The sequence below is a fragment of the Monopterus albus genome, unplaced genomic scaffold (genome assembly GCF_001952655.1).
Source record: "Monopterus albus unplaced genomic scaffold, M_albus_1.0 scaffold176.1, whole genome shotgun sequence".
NCBI classification, from domain to species: Eukaryota; Metazoa; Chordata; class Actinopteri; order Synbranchiformes; family Synbranchidae; genus Monopterus; species Monopterus albus.
Window position 1 is genome coordinate 481,706 of NW_018128056.1, and position 19,962 is coordinate 501,667.

Consider the following 19,962-nt stretch of genomic DNA (forward strand, 5'->3'; position numbering starts at 1 on the left):
GCCCAGGAGGCATCCGAAACAGATGCCCGAACCACCTCAGCTGGCTCGTCTCGATGTGGAGGCCAACAGGACAACGTCGTCTGCAAAAAGCAGAGACGAGATCCTGTGGTCCCCAAACTGGACTCCCTCCGGCCCCTGGCTGCGCCTAGAAATTCTGTCCATAAAAATAATGAACAGAACCGATGAAAGATCAGCAGACATTAAACCACGACCTCCATTTGTGACCCCCCCACCCACTCCCCAAACATCTTAATAGGATGGTGATAGAGCAAAGTTGCTGATAGATTTGCATTTTTAATGCATTTAAATTCTGAAACCTGTTGTTGCAAAGCACGCAGCTGGGCTCTGAATTATCCACAACGACAGCATTACTTTTTAATTACTCTCATTTTAAAGGGTTACTGCCACAAAGCCAAAAGCAGCTGTCTGCGACAAGTTGTTATGGTGCCAGTTGGTTACTTAAAAATGTAATTTCTTATTCATTCACCACAACCACAGGAAATTATGCCCTGATTACTTCAATTTAGAGCTCAGCTGATTTGTACAGTAGCAGCTCATTCAGTTATTAATAATGTGTTTGCCCTTCATTTAATTTTCAATCATTAATTAATACAGGCATTCATTTTTATTGTTTTTAAGCAGATTTATTCAGACAGCTTCATTTATTTATTCCCGCATTCTTGTTGATTCATTTATCTTCCTTCCTGCATATATTCATTACCTTATTCATTCATTCATGTTCCTGTTCATTCATTCATTAGTTCCTTTGTGCTTCATTCCTGCAGACCTTCATTGTTCTGCTGGCAGCTCAGTGCTGACAGGGAGGCATAGGGTGAGAGGATCTCTAAATATAGCTGAGATTCCCTCCTGCTTCACAGACACGCCTGAGACCACACTGCTGTCCTAATACCACTAGCTAATATTACCATGGCAATAGGCCTGTCCTCATTTCCTCTCTGCCACATCACGTACAAATGCACTTGCACACACACACACACACACACACACACACACACACACACACACACACACACACACACACACACACACACCACATATGCCAGCACTGACTCATCGCTCATAATTAGATGACATAGTCAACAGTGGTATAATCACTTGAGATGATTTGCTGTGTGGGGGTAAGCGTGTGCACAAGAGCAAGTGTGTGTGTGTCTTACCCCAGTGACATCCATGACCTTGATGGCTGCCAGATGCCCTGTCTTAATATGGCGACCCTGGTGGAAGGAGGAAAGGAGAGGGAGAGACTGAGACACAAGGAGACCAAAACCAAAGGAGAGGAAAAATGTGCGTTTGCTCAAGAAATGAAAATGCAGCACAAATGTACATTACACTGCATTCAGGAATGTACAATAAACAAGCCACTCACTGGCAAATACAGTCTGTTTCCATGACTTTTAAAAAGTTAAAATAGTTTCTGAGATAAGTTTTGCCCTTAAATACAAAGTCTGTTCATATCTGCCATCTAAATGTAAACATACTGTAAAGTCAACCGACAACCAAAATCCATAACCCTGGGCAGGAATCTGCCAAAATAATTGATACCTACAGTACATATTTAACCCCAAGGCAAGTTATTGCAGGTAAAAGTCAAACATTTCAGTTCTGCATGAGAATGCCCAAGAAGCTTTCACATCAAAATTAAAGCTTGCAGGCTTTAAGCAGGTCAGAGCTGAGAGCAAGAGGAATTATGGTGTCACCGACATGATTCAAATCGAGGACAAGACACTACTCGTATTCAACTGTAAGTCACAGCGTGACTCGTCCAGTCTGTCAGTGTGCCTCTGAAAATGAGCGTGGCTCAGAAAAAACATACTTGAGAGTGTCTGAGAGATCAAGAAGAGAGAGAGAGAGAGAGAGAGAGAGAGAGAGACCAATCCACAGACTCTGTTACATAACACTGAGGCTAGGCAGATGCCTGGAGGAGTTCAAAGTCAAGGGACTGGAAGCTGAGGGGCAAGTGGTTTGTTTGCAACATATCATCTGTGGCTGAGATTAGCTAATGAAGCTAATAGGGCTAGAGACGGTAAAACCATTGACAGCTTTTCCACCTGTCTGGACTCCGCAGATTAGCATGTTACAGTCTGAGCGGAACAGCTTAGCAGCCATGGCACAAACAAGCAAAAACACACACAAACAAATACACCAAACAAGAGCAGGAGTGTTTTCCTGGTGGAATTGTCATAAACCAGATGGCATTAAGGGTCTGGCTCTAAATTGCCTCCTGAGGGCTTTAATCAAAGAGCTGTTCTGATTGTGAGCACTACAGCCAAAACAGAGGGTAGGAACAGTGAGCGCAGAGCCGCGTTATGGCTAAAACTTGGTGGTTTTATTGCTTTGGCAATTCATTTGCAGGCTTGAGTTTACAGTTTCTGCACCCTGCCGCTGGTCATCAGTCTTTCTCACCGCTTCACATTCTATTTTTATGTCGTTTTAACTGATCAACTATACCCAAAGGCCTACCAAGACTCACTTTGCTTGATTAATAGCTTGTGAGTCATTGGACGCTATTCGATATATACAGTTATTAAATGTGAAATAATGTAGGCAGCTCAATTGTTCCTTTACACTGACAATTGACAAAGAAGCAACACTGGCCAGTGGTCAAATAACAATATGATTAAATCTCAGTTAGGGCCAAATATTGTTTTTATTCACTATTGTGTAGGTCTGTAAAACTGTGGTGTCAAATTCCAAATTGAAGACTGTTTCAGGCCGAAGATCATTCCCATCGTTTTATAAAACACCACAACTTGTTTCATTTGAGGAAACATTTCAGAACTGCAAGTAGGAAAAGACCAGTACATTTGGTTGGTTCCCAGAAGATGACTGGCAATATGTTAACATCAGCTGATGCCTCCGAATGAGAGGGATTCAAAGCCATGAGTTAAATTTCTCATTAAAAGACAAAAACATCTAAACTTGCTCACTTATTCCTAAAAAGAAAGTTAGGGTTTTAATATGATAGCTCTGTGTGTCACAATCCAGCACTGCATGCTGCAAACTAAGCACCTCTGTGCCACACACACACACTCACACACACACACGCACACGCACACACTTACAGCTGTCACTTACAGAGTTTGTACATAGACTTACATTAATTTCCAGGAGACTTGCTCTAACCTTAAACAGAACCACTACTTACCTTATCCTTAACCCTTACCCTAACACTTAACCAAAGCCAACCCTTGTGCTAACGTTACACCCTGTCCTTTTTGTATAGTTCGACAAATTAGTCGTGGGGCCCAGCCTCCAGTGCCCACAAGTGACTTCTGTTCACCGCAAAGCTCCCAGTGTCCCCACGAGAATATATAAACAAGGCCACACACACGCGCACACACTCACACACACCCATTCTAGATTCTGTGAGAGTAAAAGAGCTAGAAAGATTGAACAGGGATTTCTCATTAGGATCAGACCCCCAATTCCACAAGTACAAGGACTGGCTTTGCTGGACACCAACAAAGGAATTACAGCCACTTATAAAGCCAGCAACTCTCTCTCTCTCACACATGCACACAAAATACAAGAAGACTTTTTCCCCCACTACTCTCACAGACAGAAGTACTCTTACAAACACCCACACAGAGTCATGAAGAAGGAAGAATGACTATGGGGGTTGTAGAGTGACCAAGAGAGCAAAAGAGGATGTGTCAAGTAGATATTAGACGTGCATATCATCAAAGCTGGATAAAGATTCATTACTCTGAGCCACCTGACAACCTCCCTCCATCTCTCCTCCCCTCCTGGAGCAGTAATGCCACCCAGCCTTATTAAAGGACCAAGTGTGAAAGGAAGAGCAAAAAGAAATTAGCACGGGCACTTCATCTTAATCTCAGCTCTTTTGTGTCCTCTCTCTGTTCATTTATTTGCAAACTCAAACTGTTTGGCAGGCCTTGGGTTTATGAATATGAACTAATATTGTATTTCCAAAGCAGTTATGATGATAATACATAAACCGTAACGACAAAATCAAAACCATGTGAAAAATAATAAAATGGTTAGTGCTAAAACCATCTTGTTTCATCAAGGCAATGCTAAAATGACAAGTAACTGCTGATACCAGTTTCCCAAATGTGAGGATTTCTTATTTTTCCTCCGTTTCATACCATTGCAGGTTCAAGTCATTTGGATTTTGGACTGCTGCTCACACAAAAGAAGCAATTTAAAGAGGTTGGGAACTTGAGAGAACATCTACTATAAATTGGCTACATCAGAGACATTCTCCAAAATGATCATACTGTTTAATAAAAACAAAACAAACACCGGTAATGAAATAATTAAAGAACTCTCCTTCTGATCTGTCCCATTCAGAATGAGGCCTGTTCATCCCTTCCTCCACTTGTTTGTTGACTGTTTTGCCTCTCTGACCTAGATCTACAGTTTTGCTCTCCTCCTCTGCCTCTCTCTCCTATTCGTCCGATTCTTTCTCTCATTATCTAAACCTCTTAACTTCTCACAATCTTCTTTTCATGCCTTTCATTATTTCTCCTTTATTCTAAACATCTCACTTACTTTCCTTTTCCTGTCACTCGTTACCTATTGTATTCTCTCTCATGCTGCACAGCTCAGACCTGCGGCCTGTGAAAAGTGGGTCCTGCGAACACGATAGAGTTGAACGTCAATGGTGATGAAACCGCATTCAGCTTTGAGCTTGACAAACAAATCTGACACAAACCATGGATTCCCTGCAAACCTTTCACTTTGCCTCTGCTAATGCATCTAGCGCCTTCTGCAAACCGCAGTGCACTGATGTGGGCCTGAGTGTCTCTGCAGAGCAAAACAAACACATCCTATATGCGTCTACACACAAAAGCTTTCAGCCAATATTTATTTAATTATTTCAATCCTAAATTTGGCGATTACTTTCTCAATAAACCAATTAGCCTGTAAACTGTCCAAAACATATTATTGTAAACGTTTCTCACATGTTCCTAACATGCTCCATGACAAGTTGCTCTTGTCTAAAGCCCAGGGGTATTCAGGTAATTAATGAATCGTTTATCCATGCTGCTTACAATGAATTTTCCATCAACTGACTAATCATTTCGGCATCAGTACAAATAACATGTTCGAGGGACTTACAAGAAAAGCTTATCATGCTTAGGTATTTTCCAATTTTGCAACTAATCTTGTTATAATTCATAGCTACTCATGTTGTCTATTTAAGTTCATAACCATAACTGTATGAACAATAACATGGCGCCGTATCATTTTTCATCTCATCCGTCTCCTTCCATGTGCAGCATGAGGGAGGTTTCAAGCTGACACAAAGTACATCTACTGCAGTAATTATCATCAACACATAATGATGATTAATTGCACCTGTCAAGTGACAGTAAAACATGAGTAAAGCACATGCAGCCTATGAAGAACCTGATGTGTGAGTACGTACAGTATGTGTCTTGGGATGAAGAAAAGGAGATTGTGTGTCTGTATGTAATGACTCTTACGATTTTGCTCTTGCTATATGGAACTGAATGCTGAAGGGAACAGATACACACAAACACCACAGGCTGCAGATGGAAGCATCTCTTCATCCTTTTTCAGCCTCAGTTAGGCGAGACCAACCTCCCTTAACACAACCTGCTGGTGAATATTATGACACCCAGGGCTTCTCCCTGTCTGTGTATTTTATTTGTTGTATGTGCATCTATGTCCTTGCAAAGTCAATTATACGGACTCGCCCCACCCTCAGACACATTTACTATGCAGGACACTTCCTTTTGTAGCCTAGCAACAGTCTTGACTGGTCAGACACCTAGAGCAGAGACACACCAAGCTGGTGTGAATGAACTAGCACCTTCGAAGGCCGACTGTTGCATCACCTCCTGTCGCCTTTGTCTGGGCCAGTCGGGTTGAAAAAAACACTGCACAGACCAACTCCCCCTACCATCAGGTGGCGGCATCTGGTCGCCATTTAGAAAGGGAAAGAAGAAGGGCTAGACTGTGGAAATAAAGCTATAAACAAAGCAGCTGTTGTTCCAATGGCACTGCAGTTTACACCTGATTTTAATTGAGAATATGTCTGATAAAAAGTTGCAAATGACCCTGGTGTTCTCAGCCCTTGGTCCTTTGGTTGTGGAAGAAGTCAGGAGGCCACACAGACAAAAACACAAGGAGAAACCGCACTAAATAGGCAAAATCATAGAAACTACAGCAGCAGGCTGAGGGGGGTTTCCTGAACATTTCTCTTCTCGTGCACGCTAAGCTAAACAGCCAATCAGAGTGGTCTCTCTCACTGATACGACCCAAAAGCCCAACGCCGATTCGATATGTCAAATTGGTCGAAAAGTCACTGACAGGGTGTGATTAGTGCCAACGGTGCAAAACACACCGGGAAGACAAGCTCCGACAGACGCTCACCAACGGGCTGACGGTGGCTGACAGCCAACCTTCAGCTTGGTGTGTCATGGCCCTAAAACATACACGTATACAGACACACAAAAAAAGGGAAATGACAGGGCATAACAAGGAATAGTCCCGATATGAGAGAGTTGGTTTTTAAAATAATATGTGAGGTGAGGAAAGGACAGAGGGAGGGAGAGGAAAAAGAAGTGACTGAGAAACGAGGGAGTGGATGAGCAGAAGACCAAACTAGGACCACATTGGCAACTCTTAGTAAAAAAATAAATAAATAAATAAAAATAACGAAATGGGTCACACCATATAATCTGTCATAGTAATCCACCCACACAGGCAAGAATTAACTGAATGCCATCCAAGTATGGCCTCCTGGCATAGGGCCTGTCAGCATGGTAACAGTTTCATAGATAAGATGTGGGTTATGGGATGCGCCCGTGGGCTTTCACTTTATACGAGTCCATGCCCATTGCTGTCACACACACCAAACTGGAGTTCAGCTGTGTTAGCTCTGAAGGATTTAGGATAACCAGTGTTTCAGTCTGTCATAAACACCAACTGGTTCTGTAGTCTTTAAGCTTCCAGTCCCAGCATGCTCAGCAGCAGGTACTGGAGCTGCGGTGCAGGATTCAAGCTACTTTCAGCTAACAAATGTTACAAACACAGTTCTGCTCGAAGAGGTCCAAAGAAATAAGGAGGCAATACTCCCAGACACACCTCACTGCAGTTCAAACACCTGCAATCATTCTGCATTCACACGTGCTCGCACACACACAGACGAGCACACACTCAGAGATGCACACTCGCACACGCTGTTGTGGAATCAGTGAGGCAGTAAATAAGAGTGACAAAGGCCTCCATTTCAATCTACTACTGCACTACCCAGGAAATATAGAAGCACCCTGAGGCTACTCTCACACTCACAAGAGAAAGGCAGAGAGGAGAGAGACAGATTGAGACAGGAAGAGATTTACAGGGATATAGCACGAGCTAGTGAAAATGAGGGGGACAGAGTTTGTGGGAGAACAAAGTTGTCAAGAGAGAGATGATGAAAGAAAGAAAAAGAAAGATGAGTGCAATGATCTGCAACAGACAGCGCATGCGGATTCAACTTTGAATGAACCGTTGTCATCACCTAAATCCTGAAAACAACAATTTGTCAGCAGTCTGAAATATAGTAGCTGCTCATTAACCTGCCTGCCCACAACACAACATGGTAATTAACAAGCCGACAGTCCGTGAATATATGTGAAACAGATCTAATCTGGAGTCAGAGAAAGGCTTTGGTGCATTGATCAATCTTTAAGTAAGAGAAAGAGAGGTCTGCAAATACACAAAGTATGATCATAATCAACAAAGCACATCTGTCACTCCCTATGGTGGTGTGAATGTGCTTGGAAGCAGAGAGACAGGGCGCCTACACAGAGCTGTCGATTATTATATGACAAGAAATATGATTTAGTTTAAAGCCAGAAATGTAAAGAGGATATAGGGGTCTTAGTACACATAATCAACATCATCATCATCATCATCATACGCAAAAACATTAAAAGCTTGTCCTCATTCTAATACAGCTTTTGATGAGTTAGAATAAACAACAATCATGAACATGTGCAACAATGCTTTAATTATGGGAAAGCGTTTGAGGCTGACCCAGATGAACTGAAACAGAAGCTCACCGCTCTTATAAACATAGACAGTGTCCAATAACGTTGTCTTTTTAGCTTGAAGTTGTGTAATCCCTCCTCAAAATGATTACTGTACTTCCTCATTGAGTCTCATTTACACTGGGTAACTCATGCTACTAAGACTACTTCATTCACATAGCTCTTGACTCACCCACTTATTTCTCATTACAAATCCAACTCTAAAATCTAGATGTTTTCAGTCTTCAGAGGCAGAAAGAAACAAAACAGTGTGCACGAGCAAGGGAACACTAAGGAGGAGGAGGAGGAGGAGAGCTGCGGTGAAGAGGCAAAGCGGCAGGTTCAGCACATTAGCATCATGCTCTGGAGGTCAAACGAACAATCGAGCTGATTTACCGTTCAGACTGGAGATGAGAGAGAGATAGGCTGAAAAAAGAGAAAGACACAGCTGAGCGAGGACACAGAGAAGGACTGAAGAGATGAATAGAAGATGTTGCTCAGATGATGGAGAGCAGGGATACAAAACAAAAGTGAGGAGTTAAAGGCTGTGAAAATACATTAGTCAGAGAAAGGAGAGGAAAAAGGGAATGAAAGATAATGGAGAAAGTCTGGGCTGGTATTGTATGATATTGATTTAACTACTGATGGGGTGCAGTTCACACCATGGGGGAAAGAAAAGCCTTGGCTAAATCTATCTTTACAGTACACACTACAGGATGAGACTAGAAAACATACAGTAAAGACAGAAAGACACACTAAGAGAGTGAGATTGTTATTGACAGCCATGGCTAATTGACCCTAGTCTGTGAGACAGGAGTGCATTGTGGGTAAGTGGGGTGTGTGGCCTTGGGGAAAACGGAGAGAGGATGTAGACTAGTGAACACACTGCCAGGTGTTAGTGGGTGTGTGTGTGGGCAGAACGAGCACATCTGCTCTTCCCAGAGTAGCAAGCAACATCCACCTCAGTCACGGTTCACTCATAAGGGCTCCAAAGCGAAGTGTGTGTGTGTGCGCGAGTATGTGTGCATGCTATACAACAAAAATACAGCAGCAGAGCGGTGCAATGACACAGTGTCAAACTGTAAACAACTGCAGCAATGCCTCTACACCAGGGATGTGTACTCTGTACTGCAACAGACAAACACACACGCACATCCACTCACTGTACACACATGCAGTACTGTATATAAACACAAACCATATCCGAGCCCTACAGCCTGCAGACACTCCCAGCTCAGATCTTCTGACCACATCTCCATTAGCACTGTTACCATATACCACTAGGTTCTCTACATATGTCAGCCCCTTATCATTTACTGATACAATGAGCATGACTAGCCTGGGAATAAGTAATGTTCTCCCCTTGTATGGAAAGTATGGCTGACTGGACACAGTAAGCAATCTGACGGCATCACCTTGGGCTCAGGGAGCCTGTAATGGTTATTGTATTATAGAATTTACAATTAATTGATTAATCAACTAAAATTAGTGACAGACATGCTGACAAGGCTTTAGTCTTGCTCGTGTTGGTAATATAGATCATAATCCATCTGGAGTTTACTGAGTGAGTTATGGAGGACTTTATAATCAAATGAATTACAGTAGAATGCTTAAAGTAAAAAAAATTTTAGTAAAAAAAAAAAATCTAAATGTATGTGCAAAGTAGAAAATAACATTACATATTTTTATATCATCTGTCAAAGAGATACAGGCTCTATTATGCATGCTTGCTTGATCTTCCTTCCTGTGATGAAACACTAGCTGGAGGAGTTTAGGACATCAAACAAACAAGAATAAATGAAGTGACTCTATCTTCCATCCTTTCTGGAGTCTTTTATACCAGGCTTTCACACTTCATGCTGCGTCTCTGAGGTGTGTATGGCTGCGTTTGAGTGCTAATTTGTGTGTGTGGTGGAGGCGCTGCTGCGGCAGGCGTGCAGAGAGAAAAATCTCCCATTGTCCTTTGCAGCGTGACTTCCAGAAGATACAGGAGATAAAATAACAACTTTGAAGTTTTATTCAGTTCTTAAGAGGGCAGAGGAGGGAGATGGCAGAGAGGTGGGCTGGGGTGGAAAACAGGAAGCACAAATGATAAAGAGACAGAAGAAGAGAGAGAGAGAAGTGACCGGTTAATGAAATGAAACATTTCTTTGTCCTGTAATCCTAATGTAAATACCATCTGTTTATTTTTCATCCCGACACCCTGGATTGCCACAGTAGCAAACTTATCATTACAGGTTGTAAGTGCACACGTCTCAGTTTGGTGTGTGGCTTCATCTGCTCAGCGATGTTAAGGACAACAGAGAGGCCATGATAAGAAGACTTCAACACAAACAAACACACCACCTTCACTCCTGACTACATGAAACAAACACACACTGTAACATGAGGGCATGTCACCACATACATGACCCTTTAAAGCCTTGGCTACAGACATGCATAGACAAACACACCAGCGCAGTAAATGGGAACCACACAGCTGCTTTCGAACAAAGTCGCTGTCTCAGTGGGTGAGCATATAAAAGCCCACACGGCCCAGTTTCTCGACCACTGCTTTAGCTCTACTGTGTGTGCCCATGTGTCAGAGCGCCTGGTGAATTTTTAAAGAGTGTGTGGAGCACTTTGCCCAAGGAGGAGCAGAGTGGATGTGTTCTGTCATCAGACAGAGAAAATGCCTTTGTTCCTCATCTTTCTCCTACTCCTTTGCTGCATGGAGACATCAGAGTTATGGAAAGACAGTATGTGAAGCACACACTCAAACACACAGATTCACACTGACAAACCCACACAAACACCGGAAATGTTTTGCCGTTGCCAAAGCCAAAGAGGCAGTTGATAAGACGAAGGGCCGAATGCGTCATCGTTCATGTGGTTGTGTGCTTGGGCGAATATGTGCATCTGTGCTGCGTTTGTGTTCTTGTGGCCGAGATATGATTAGTTACCCCATCAACTTGTCCTTGCATCCATCAAAAGGAAAAATGATTTCTGCCGCCAGAATGACTAGGAGCTGTGATTAATCAATTAGCTGATCAATAAGTCTGTCAGTTTATAAGCTGACCTGTCAGTCAGTCGATGAGTGTTTTGGCCAATGACCGGCCACTGATGGCTCCCACTTCCTGCCTCTGCTGTGGCACCGTATGCGGCAGGGAGCGCTTCCTCCAATGGAAGAACTGCAAATACCATAAGCCCCATCAAACATTCACAGGCAGAGGGAGAAAAGGAAGAAGAGAGAGACAGCTGAGAAACAGAAGCATGATTAAAAAAAGAGAGAACATAGGAAGGAGGGAGGGCTGGAGAGATGAGAGTGGAGGAAATAAAGGAAGGAAATACTGACGAGGGAGCGATGGAGAGGTAGATGATGAGAAAGAGGGTGACAACACTTGGTGTGCAAGAGAGAGAAGAAGAGCTAAAGAAGGAAACAGAGAGAGCAATGGGGAAGATAGAGAAGGAGGCAAGTGGCGAGAGAATGTGTTTAATTATTCAGCATTATCCATGTTCTTTATTTATGGCCCTTTTAGAGCAGCCAGTAGAAGCTATATATACACACACATACTGCAGGCACAGGCTGATCCCGTAAGTACAGCTCACCAGGGAAATTTCAACCCAAAAAAAATGTGATTACATATTGATAAGAGAAATATTCAGAGGAGAGGGACGAAGAAGTGAGGGGGGTGAGGAGACAGAGGAAGGAAAACAAGAAAACAGAAAAGGAGAAGTCAAACTCACCACCACTCTTGACTGAGCTATTTTTTGCACACCAGGAAACTGCAACAGAACAGAACCCGTATTGCTTCAAGCCATTTTTTTCTAATTGAGATGTGATTTTAAGTGCATGGGAAGAAACGAGAGAGGGGTGGAAAGAGAGAGAGGACAGAGCAGTGAGGACTAGATCTGTATCATTTAACTAGATGGGCTCATGGAATTGTTGATAAACCTGTTATCTCCTGCACCCAGACTCAGAACTGCAGCTGCATGGCACATTACTGGCCCACCGTCACCTAAAACATAAAACGCTGTTCTGGCTATTACTATCACACATGCTAAAGGATGCATGCATGGTTACACATAAACCTTCACGCCTCTACTGTGGCTCCATTACACATAATACACAGAATAAAGATTACTGCAGCAGAATGTCGTCATGGTCTTACCGCAGAAAGAGCAGATGCGGTATCTGATCTGAGAACACTTTTTTCATTATTGGTGCATTGTTTTGTCATGTTTATATGTATTTCTGTTAAATGAAATGTAGCTGTGTTTAGATTTTAACTGGTGCATTTTTCATTCCATCTGACAGGCTCATTAAAGTTTCAGTAAGCCCAGAGGTAGCCTAAATTTGTCTGTCCACAGAAATTAGCGTTTTAATTTCAGTGAAATGAGAAAAAGTAAATTCGCAGTTAGGACAATTTTATTTGATAACGCATACAAATAATCTACGTAAATTTCACAATAAAATTGGACAATAACACACCCGTGTAGGTTGGGTATATATCCTGGTGCTTCTCAGGTTTTAAACTGCTGCAGCAAACACTGGTGTGAAGGAAAATATCCAGGCACAACTTGTTAACTTGCAGTCTATGATCACAGAAACATCAGAGCAAAACTGAGCAAACTGAATTTATTTATGGAATCCTAAGGAGTAAAATCATGTTTACAGCCTGTCTGACTCTAATCTAAGAAAAAACTCCACCTGTGTTCACTCCACAGCACACTGACAAGGATTCATTGATCCCGACTGGGGATACTACAGTCTACTATATATACACTACTGTATTTTCCTTGTTATGTTTCTGATATAGCAAGTGTCTAAAAGTGATTCGGAGAGAGCCGTTCCAGTTCACTTATACCCACCAGGCTGAAGGTCAATTTATCATTTCAGAGAGAGATTCACCTGCTCACATGAAGTTGATCCTCCTCAGGCGGCTCGCCGTAGACAAGGGACCTCAACCGCGTGAGGAACTTGCAATACATGGCCTTTTTGCTCAAGTGACTCTGTTCCCTATCTGTATGTACGAGTTCAATCTTTTCCAATTTACATACAGTATGTACATATCTTCGTCATAGAGAAAAGGGAAGTAAGACGCACATCCCCGAAAAGAGAAAGTGCAGGTGTGTGTGCATATGATAGGCAGGCAGTCTTATCCTAAATTAATAACATGAAAGATGGAGGTCTGCAGGGGACTCTGTTTGCAGGTTCATGGTAGTTAATTATTGAGTGAATATCCATCCACCCATTTTCTAAACCGCTTAGTCCCAAACGGGGTCACGGGGGGCTGGAGCCAATCCCAGCCAGCTGCGGGTGAGAGGCGGGGTACACCCTGGACAGGTCGCCAGTCCATCGCAGGATTGAGTGAATATCTCCATCATAAAACCCTAAGCAGTGTTTGGAGCTTTAACATGTTTCAAATATGCCACCTTAGTATGAGAGGTTAAGCTTTATTCTAATGTCCAGGGGTTAGCATATCGTGGCCTTCATACACACTGAAGGAACAGTTTTTTGAAAATAACCACTACAAAGCATTTTAAACATGTTTTCTGCTGTTTGTACCTTTACTTTAAATTGAAATAGTGTATTAGGGCTGCAATTAACAATACTTTTCATTATTGATTAATATAGTGACTACTGTATTTTCTCATTTAGTCTATAAATTGTTTAAAAAATTCATCAATCTATCACATGTTGCTGTCCTGCAGCTCAAGATGGCATCTTAAAATTGCTTGTTTTGTCTGAAACATATGACAAAGGAAGCAAATGCTCACAGCCAAATGACTATGGAATGTTTCACACTTTCCTTACTATTATTAGTATCAAAATAATTGCAGCTTAGTGTTTTTCTATCATTTCAGCTTGAATGTTTTATTTTACAGTATAATTTACACCTATGAAGTTTTGAATTAGTATAATTGTTAATGTGTTTTGTCTTTATTTAGCACCTAAGGGAATCTCTAAAAGCAAATAGTCCAACACTACAACATAAAACTTTTTGGAGCCATCTTCCAACAGCAGTCATAGAAATAAACTTCAGTAGGAAGTCCACTTAATATTAATGTCCCACAGCTATATGGGTTCAGACCCAACAGACTGGTGCTGTTGCCATAGGCATTAGTAATGTATAGGAACAGACTGGCTGAATGTCAGCCAATAAATGAGCTGTGACTTTCACCAACACAGCAGAGTCAGCAATAAATGAATACACATAGCTCTGCTGCTCTGTCCCTTTTGTGTTTTTCCTCACTTTTGTCCCTTACACCGTCTCTCACACACACACACACTCACACACACACACACACACACACAAAGTTTATGTTTCGTAGTCCATGGGGACTTTACATTGACTTACATGCATTTCCTGTAGACTAACCCTAACCTTAACCAGAACCACTACTTGCCTAACCCTAACCCTGACCCCAACCTTAACCTAACCCTAAACCATGTTGCCACCCTAAAATTCAATTTCTTGCCCATGGGGACCTCAATTTAGGTCCCCACCGTGAAATGGGTCCTCATGAGTTGGTATGGAGTCAGGAAGAAGTCCCCACGTAGCAGGAAAAACATGTCCACACACACACACACACACACACGGACGTCAGCTTATATTTAGAAGCACGGAGAAGCATGTTCAACCTCTGCGTGACCTTTCATCTGGTCCAATCAGCTGTAAGAGCAGCTCCTCTCCATCACCACCTGACCTTGACTCTCTCCATTAGACACACTGTCTCACACGCAAAAACACATGCACTCAAGGGGCCTTCACATGTCCACACTGCCACATATATTAAAAAAATATATGTTTATTCTAGCTAGAGGGGATTTGACAAAGTGCCCCAGGCTGGTGCCACATCCTGCACAATGACAGAATAAGGGAACAGCATCAGGAAAAGGAAGTGGGCACTCTGAGAACATCACGCGACAGTGACATGGACAGTGAGATAGTGTTTAAATGACAGCAGGGACCACGTCAGTCCAGCTGACAGCAAAAACCTCAAACCACAGTTGTGACACAGCGTCAGACCAAGCACCAAACACTTCCCCAAACCCTCACAAAGAAACTGATGTAAATACAGTAGGGACAAAGAGAGAAAGAAGAAAATGAGTAATGCAGAGTCTCCAAAAAGCACTTGAATATGCCCCAGATTCTGCTTCCTCTCTCTGCAGTTAAGTCTCACATTTGCTCCATTTCTCTCAAGTTTGTGCGCGGCTTCCTTCTGACTGTTTCCTTCAGTCACAGGGCACATTTCTATTCTTTATTCCATACAAGATAGGGGAGCAAGATATCAGAATGGTAGTCTAATGTGTATCAACACCTGTTTAAACAAGTATCTTACCTTGTACACCTGTCCATAGGTGCCATTTCCCACCAGCTCAACCAGTTCAAAGATGCCAGCCGGATCCTAGTAAAATCAGAGGAAACATAGAGGGATTGTTAAGATAAACAGGGCCAATAGAAGCATACATTCATATATTCAGCTCAAAATAATATTAACAAAATCTTCAGAATGTTAAAATATTTTATAATGCAACAAATAGTGTATATTGAATCTGATGTAGAAAATAATCACACGCATGACAAAACCCTTCATGTCTACAGATGGTATTGTCAGCAGGTCGATCAATCGGTGCAATGCTCTGGTCCACACTGATGGATTCATATGGAATTTTGTACAGACATTCATCCCCAGAAAATGAGTCCTAATGATGATTTTGACAATGCAGTGACTGTTCCTTTAATGCCAGCAGAATGCTGACCTTTGCTATTTTTGTGAAACTCCCAACTTGGCATTATAAGAACTCTTATAGCATCAACATCAAGTCAGAGTTGTAATTTGTCCCATACCAGAAAAAATTTGACATTCCCAGCAGCCTCAGTTGTCCTTTGCGCTAACACACTAAAAAGAAGTTGGTAAACATTACAACTGCTAAATATCAGCATGGTAACTGTCTTTGTGAGCATGTTAGCATGTCAGCATGCTAGCTTAGCTGCACAATCTTGATGTCCATCTTACAACAGTGGACTCTTGCATTTTTAGCAGCAGTGGGAGCTGGACCTCTAACCAGGCAGTGTTGATGTCTTGCTATTGCAGCTATCTGGGTGTTGATAACGTAGGCTGGTTTGAAATGCAGTCCTGGATTGTTTCAGGCTTGTGTCCAGACTAGCTAATAAAAGCCCACAGTCGCTGGGTTGCCAACACAGAACTTAGTGCATCTCTGACAAGGAGCTCGAACAGAACATAAAACCCACTGACCCCTGTGCACACACAAACACCGTCCCCTTCCTCTATGCCATGTGTTGCTACGGTGTTCCAACAATAGTTGGTATTCGCCCTCTTCCTTCCTCCTGCCTGTCTTTCACACACTCTCCTCCACCAGCTTCTGTTCTCCAACCAGCTAAAGTCAATCCATGTCTCTCTCACTTGTTTTTCTACACATTCTCTCTTCCTCTTCTTCATTCCCGATGGAGTCCGGGACAAGACTTTTTTTTCTAATGCTCATCTTATTCCAGCAGTGTCCCAGAAACATTGAGGCCTTTTTGCCAGCTTTGTATCCCTGTGCATCCACCCCAATAAAAGTTTTGTAAATGTTACACACCATCATACATTTTGTTTCACCATCAACTCTTCAAATTGTATGCCTCATTCTTGCTGCAAGAAGTGCGTATAGCCAGTCTTGGGACCTAATTTGCTCAAGACATTCACACCCACAATGTTGGTTAATTGTGTAGTATCAGCACTGTAAATGCTCAAGTACAATCAAGAGTGTGGTTTTCTGGTGTGATGTGGCTCTATCTCATTATACTATAAACTGCTTTTAATGGGGAGTCCCTTGAACTTAGAGGCAATTCTTTTGGGTTAGCTAAAAAACATGAGCATCCCAAGTAATTTTATCATTTTTCACCACTTTTTTTATTTGGAAAACGGCTCTGGAATATCATCTAAAGGACAAGCCCAAAAATATGTTTAAAAAAAATATACAAATCTCCACGTGTGAGCAAAGCTAGAGACTTCGCTGATTGAAATAAACAATAGTATAGATTTGCACAGGGACCGGTGCAAAGCAGACACTATAGCACAACACCTGCTTTTTCACAGATAATTCCCCTCAATAAAACGTTCTGAAAAGCCACACGCACGGTCTATTTCCATCCCGTCTCTCTTCTCTAACCTCAGCGCTTTTCTCTGCTGCATCTTTTGTTCACAGCCTGTCCTTTTTATCACTCTTCTTTGCTTTCTTTTTCTCACTTTCTGTGCCTCTCTTTCATACCATGTCTGTGAAATTTCCGCTGAACTTTCAGTTAACATTGTTGGCATAACATGCACATCTACACTACACAGAGAAGAAAATGATACAAGACTGAAGGCCAAATGAAAAACAACAACTTTGTAAGTTTATGTAAGAGTATGCACAAGATGTCTGCATGCGTATTTTTATAAAGATTAACTTCTGTTCTTTCACAACTGTCCCTCCTTCTCTCCCCCCAGTTTCTCCCCCCCCTCTCTTTGTCTCTATATGTTTGTTTCTGCAGGTCTCAGCAGACCTGCCAACCTGTCAGCTGTTTCTGAAGACAGAGACTTGTGCTTTTGTTCGCTCGCTCCTTCCTTTTCCTCTCATTTTTCACCTTTCTTTTTCTGTTGTTTGCTGCAGACACACACACACACACACACACACACACAAATGCAGACAAACGCATTCTCTCGCACTCTGTCTCAAGTACATCCTCCTGCTGTATCGCTCTCTTACACTCTCATAACCACACACACTCAAACACTGTGCCAAAAGCACACTCCTACACAAGGGCCAGTGTTCAAATGTCCTAATGAGTATGAGTGGGCACAAAATGAAGAGTGTGTGCCTAACTAAACGCATGTGTACGTGCGAAAGACGGTTGGAGACATACTGCAAGCTGTTTTCAACAGTGCAGACAGCAGCATTCTGCAAGCAGTGCGACTGTTCGCTTTACTATCAGCTTATGCAGGTAAATTCTTCCTGCCCTCGCTTCCTTTTTCTCTCTCTAAAAGTGTCTGTGTGTGTTTGGCAGCTGTGAGAATTTACTCTCAGGACTGCATACAAAGTTCTGATAGCAACTCCCAAGACTAATGTACTTTCTTTATCTTTCTGGTTTTATACAACAGAAAAATTCTGATAAAATAAAAAAGCGATACACACACACACACACACACAGAGGCTCATGCTGTAAATGCATATGCATAAAAGAACCACAAGCACAGGAAGACACACTGTATGATGGAGTGCATGCATGCGGAGCTTTCATTTTGCCCACACACGCCATTCAGAGAGTGAGTGCTGTGGCTAGAGACAGGAGTGTTTTTGCTGCTGCAGTTCATACATGTCCTCAGGCTTGCTGATAAAAATATAGCGCCATATCATTCATATTTTATAGGCCACTTGCAGAATGAGTACTCAGCACGCGCCAGACTTTGTCAGCATGTCTGCTTGTGTGTGCGCATGCATGCACATTTGAGCGTCTGCAGTTTAGAATTCCCTATGACTGGAGCAATTTTACCCCCTTCCCTTTTTCTCATTTCGTGTTCATGCTGAGAGTTTGCCAAAGTCACATGACTGCCACATGGACTCATTGGTGGCCAGTGAATCACAGTGCGAGTGCGTGTATGTGTGATAGTTGAGTAACAGTAACACATTATTTATACCTTCTAAGACACTAGTAAAAGTGCTGAGATAAGCAAGAATGAAGATCAGCTATGTGAGATGTGAGGTAACCACACACACACACACACACACACACACACACACACACACACGTCATATTGCAAAAATATCAACATTTGAGAAGTGATTTACTTTTTAAATTTGATGACTGGGCAGATTTTTTTGCTTTATCCAGTGGCTTTCGAAATTGTTTCATAGCAGACCAGACATCTGAGAATTTTCCAAACCAACAAAGGAATGCACCTTCCATCCATTTCTATGAAAACATTGTTTTTAAAACCTGGCTTTACAAGGCTTTTCATGCAACAGTGTGTAATATAATACACATCTTTAACATAGGACATGATTTGCATGACTTCACTTACCACTTACCTACAAGTATGAGGAGGAACATAACATATCCAAAGCATTACATTCATTGGTCATGGATGGCTTTGGGTTCTGGTCATTGATGAACTAGGATCGACTCTGGGCACAGAGACACTGAGAGCGACGCAGAACTAAAGCCACTTTTATCTCCAAGCGGGGGCTATAGGGTCCATGAGCAGGCCCTCAGAAATAACAGGTTTTGGGGTGCAGGGCTACAGTTCTTGTGAAAGCCACTTTACAGCGTGTGAAGCCTTTCATGACTAACCCTAACCTTAATTGGCTCCACTACATTCCTAACCTCAACTCTTAATCTAACCAGAAGTTAATCATTGCTCTGTGCTTAACCCTGACACCAGAACACCTTTCACACATCTCAGGTCATCTGATTGCCGCTACACACAGAGATGTGAACACATTTAATGTGATCAGCGAAGCACATTCAGAGATTCTAGACTGACCATAATACATAAGCATTTCCTTAAAATATTTCATTACACGACTTTTCCCCAGTAAAGCTCATGATCATGCATGTACCCTAACGTAACTAATGTCCCCTCATGGCTTCCTTCTCAGATTCACAACTAAAGACATGCTGCTGATTGAGGAAGCGGAGCAGTTAATGTTTGTAATGATTAATCTACTGTCACTTGCCAAATTCTGAAAAGCACTTGAGATTACCAGCCGCTTTTGTTTGTTTGCTTGCTGCTGGCTAACACTCAACTTCCTGAGTCATTGTGAAAACTTCGATTCATACCCAAAACACAGACTGATATTTGTATAAGGAGGGAGCATCCGTGTTGCCGGTCCTACATTTTTCCAGATAACTTATTAAAGTTAAGTGCTTCAGCTGAAGGACAAAAACTTAAAAGCTGAGTAAAC

The 19,962-nt window shown here is 42.2% G+C and overlaps 1 protein-coding gene across 7 annotated transcripts in view; it reads right to left on the minus strand.

Moving 5' to 3' along the window:
- Positions 1–19,962, minus strand: part of tnika (TRAF2 and NCK interacting kinase a) — a 59,427-nt gene that overhangs the window by 35,135 nt on the left and 4,330 nt on the right. For all 7 annotated transcript variants that reach the window (XM_020616599.1, XM_020616598.1, XM_020616595.1 and 4 more), the window contains exons 2-3: positions 15,357–15,422; positions 1,179–1,235 (exon numbers count right to left, since the gene is read on the minus strand). In XM_020616599.1, the coding sequence (XP_020472255.1) occupies positions 1,179–1,235; positions 15,357–15,422 (123 nt within the window). The remainder of the gene's footprint in view (positions 1–1,178; positions 1,236–15,356; positions 15,423–19,962) is intronic.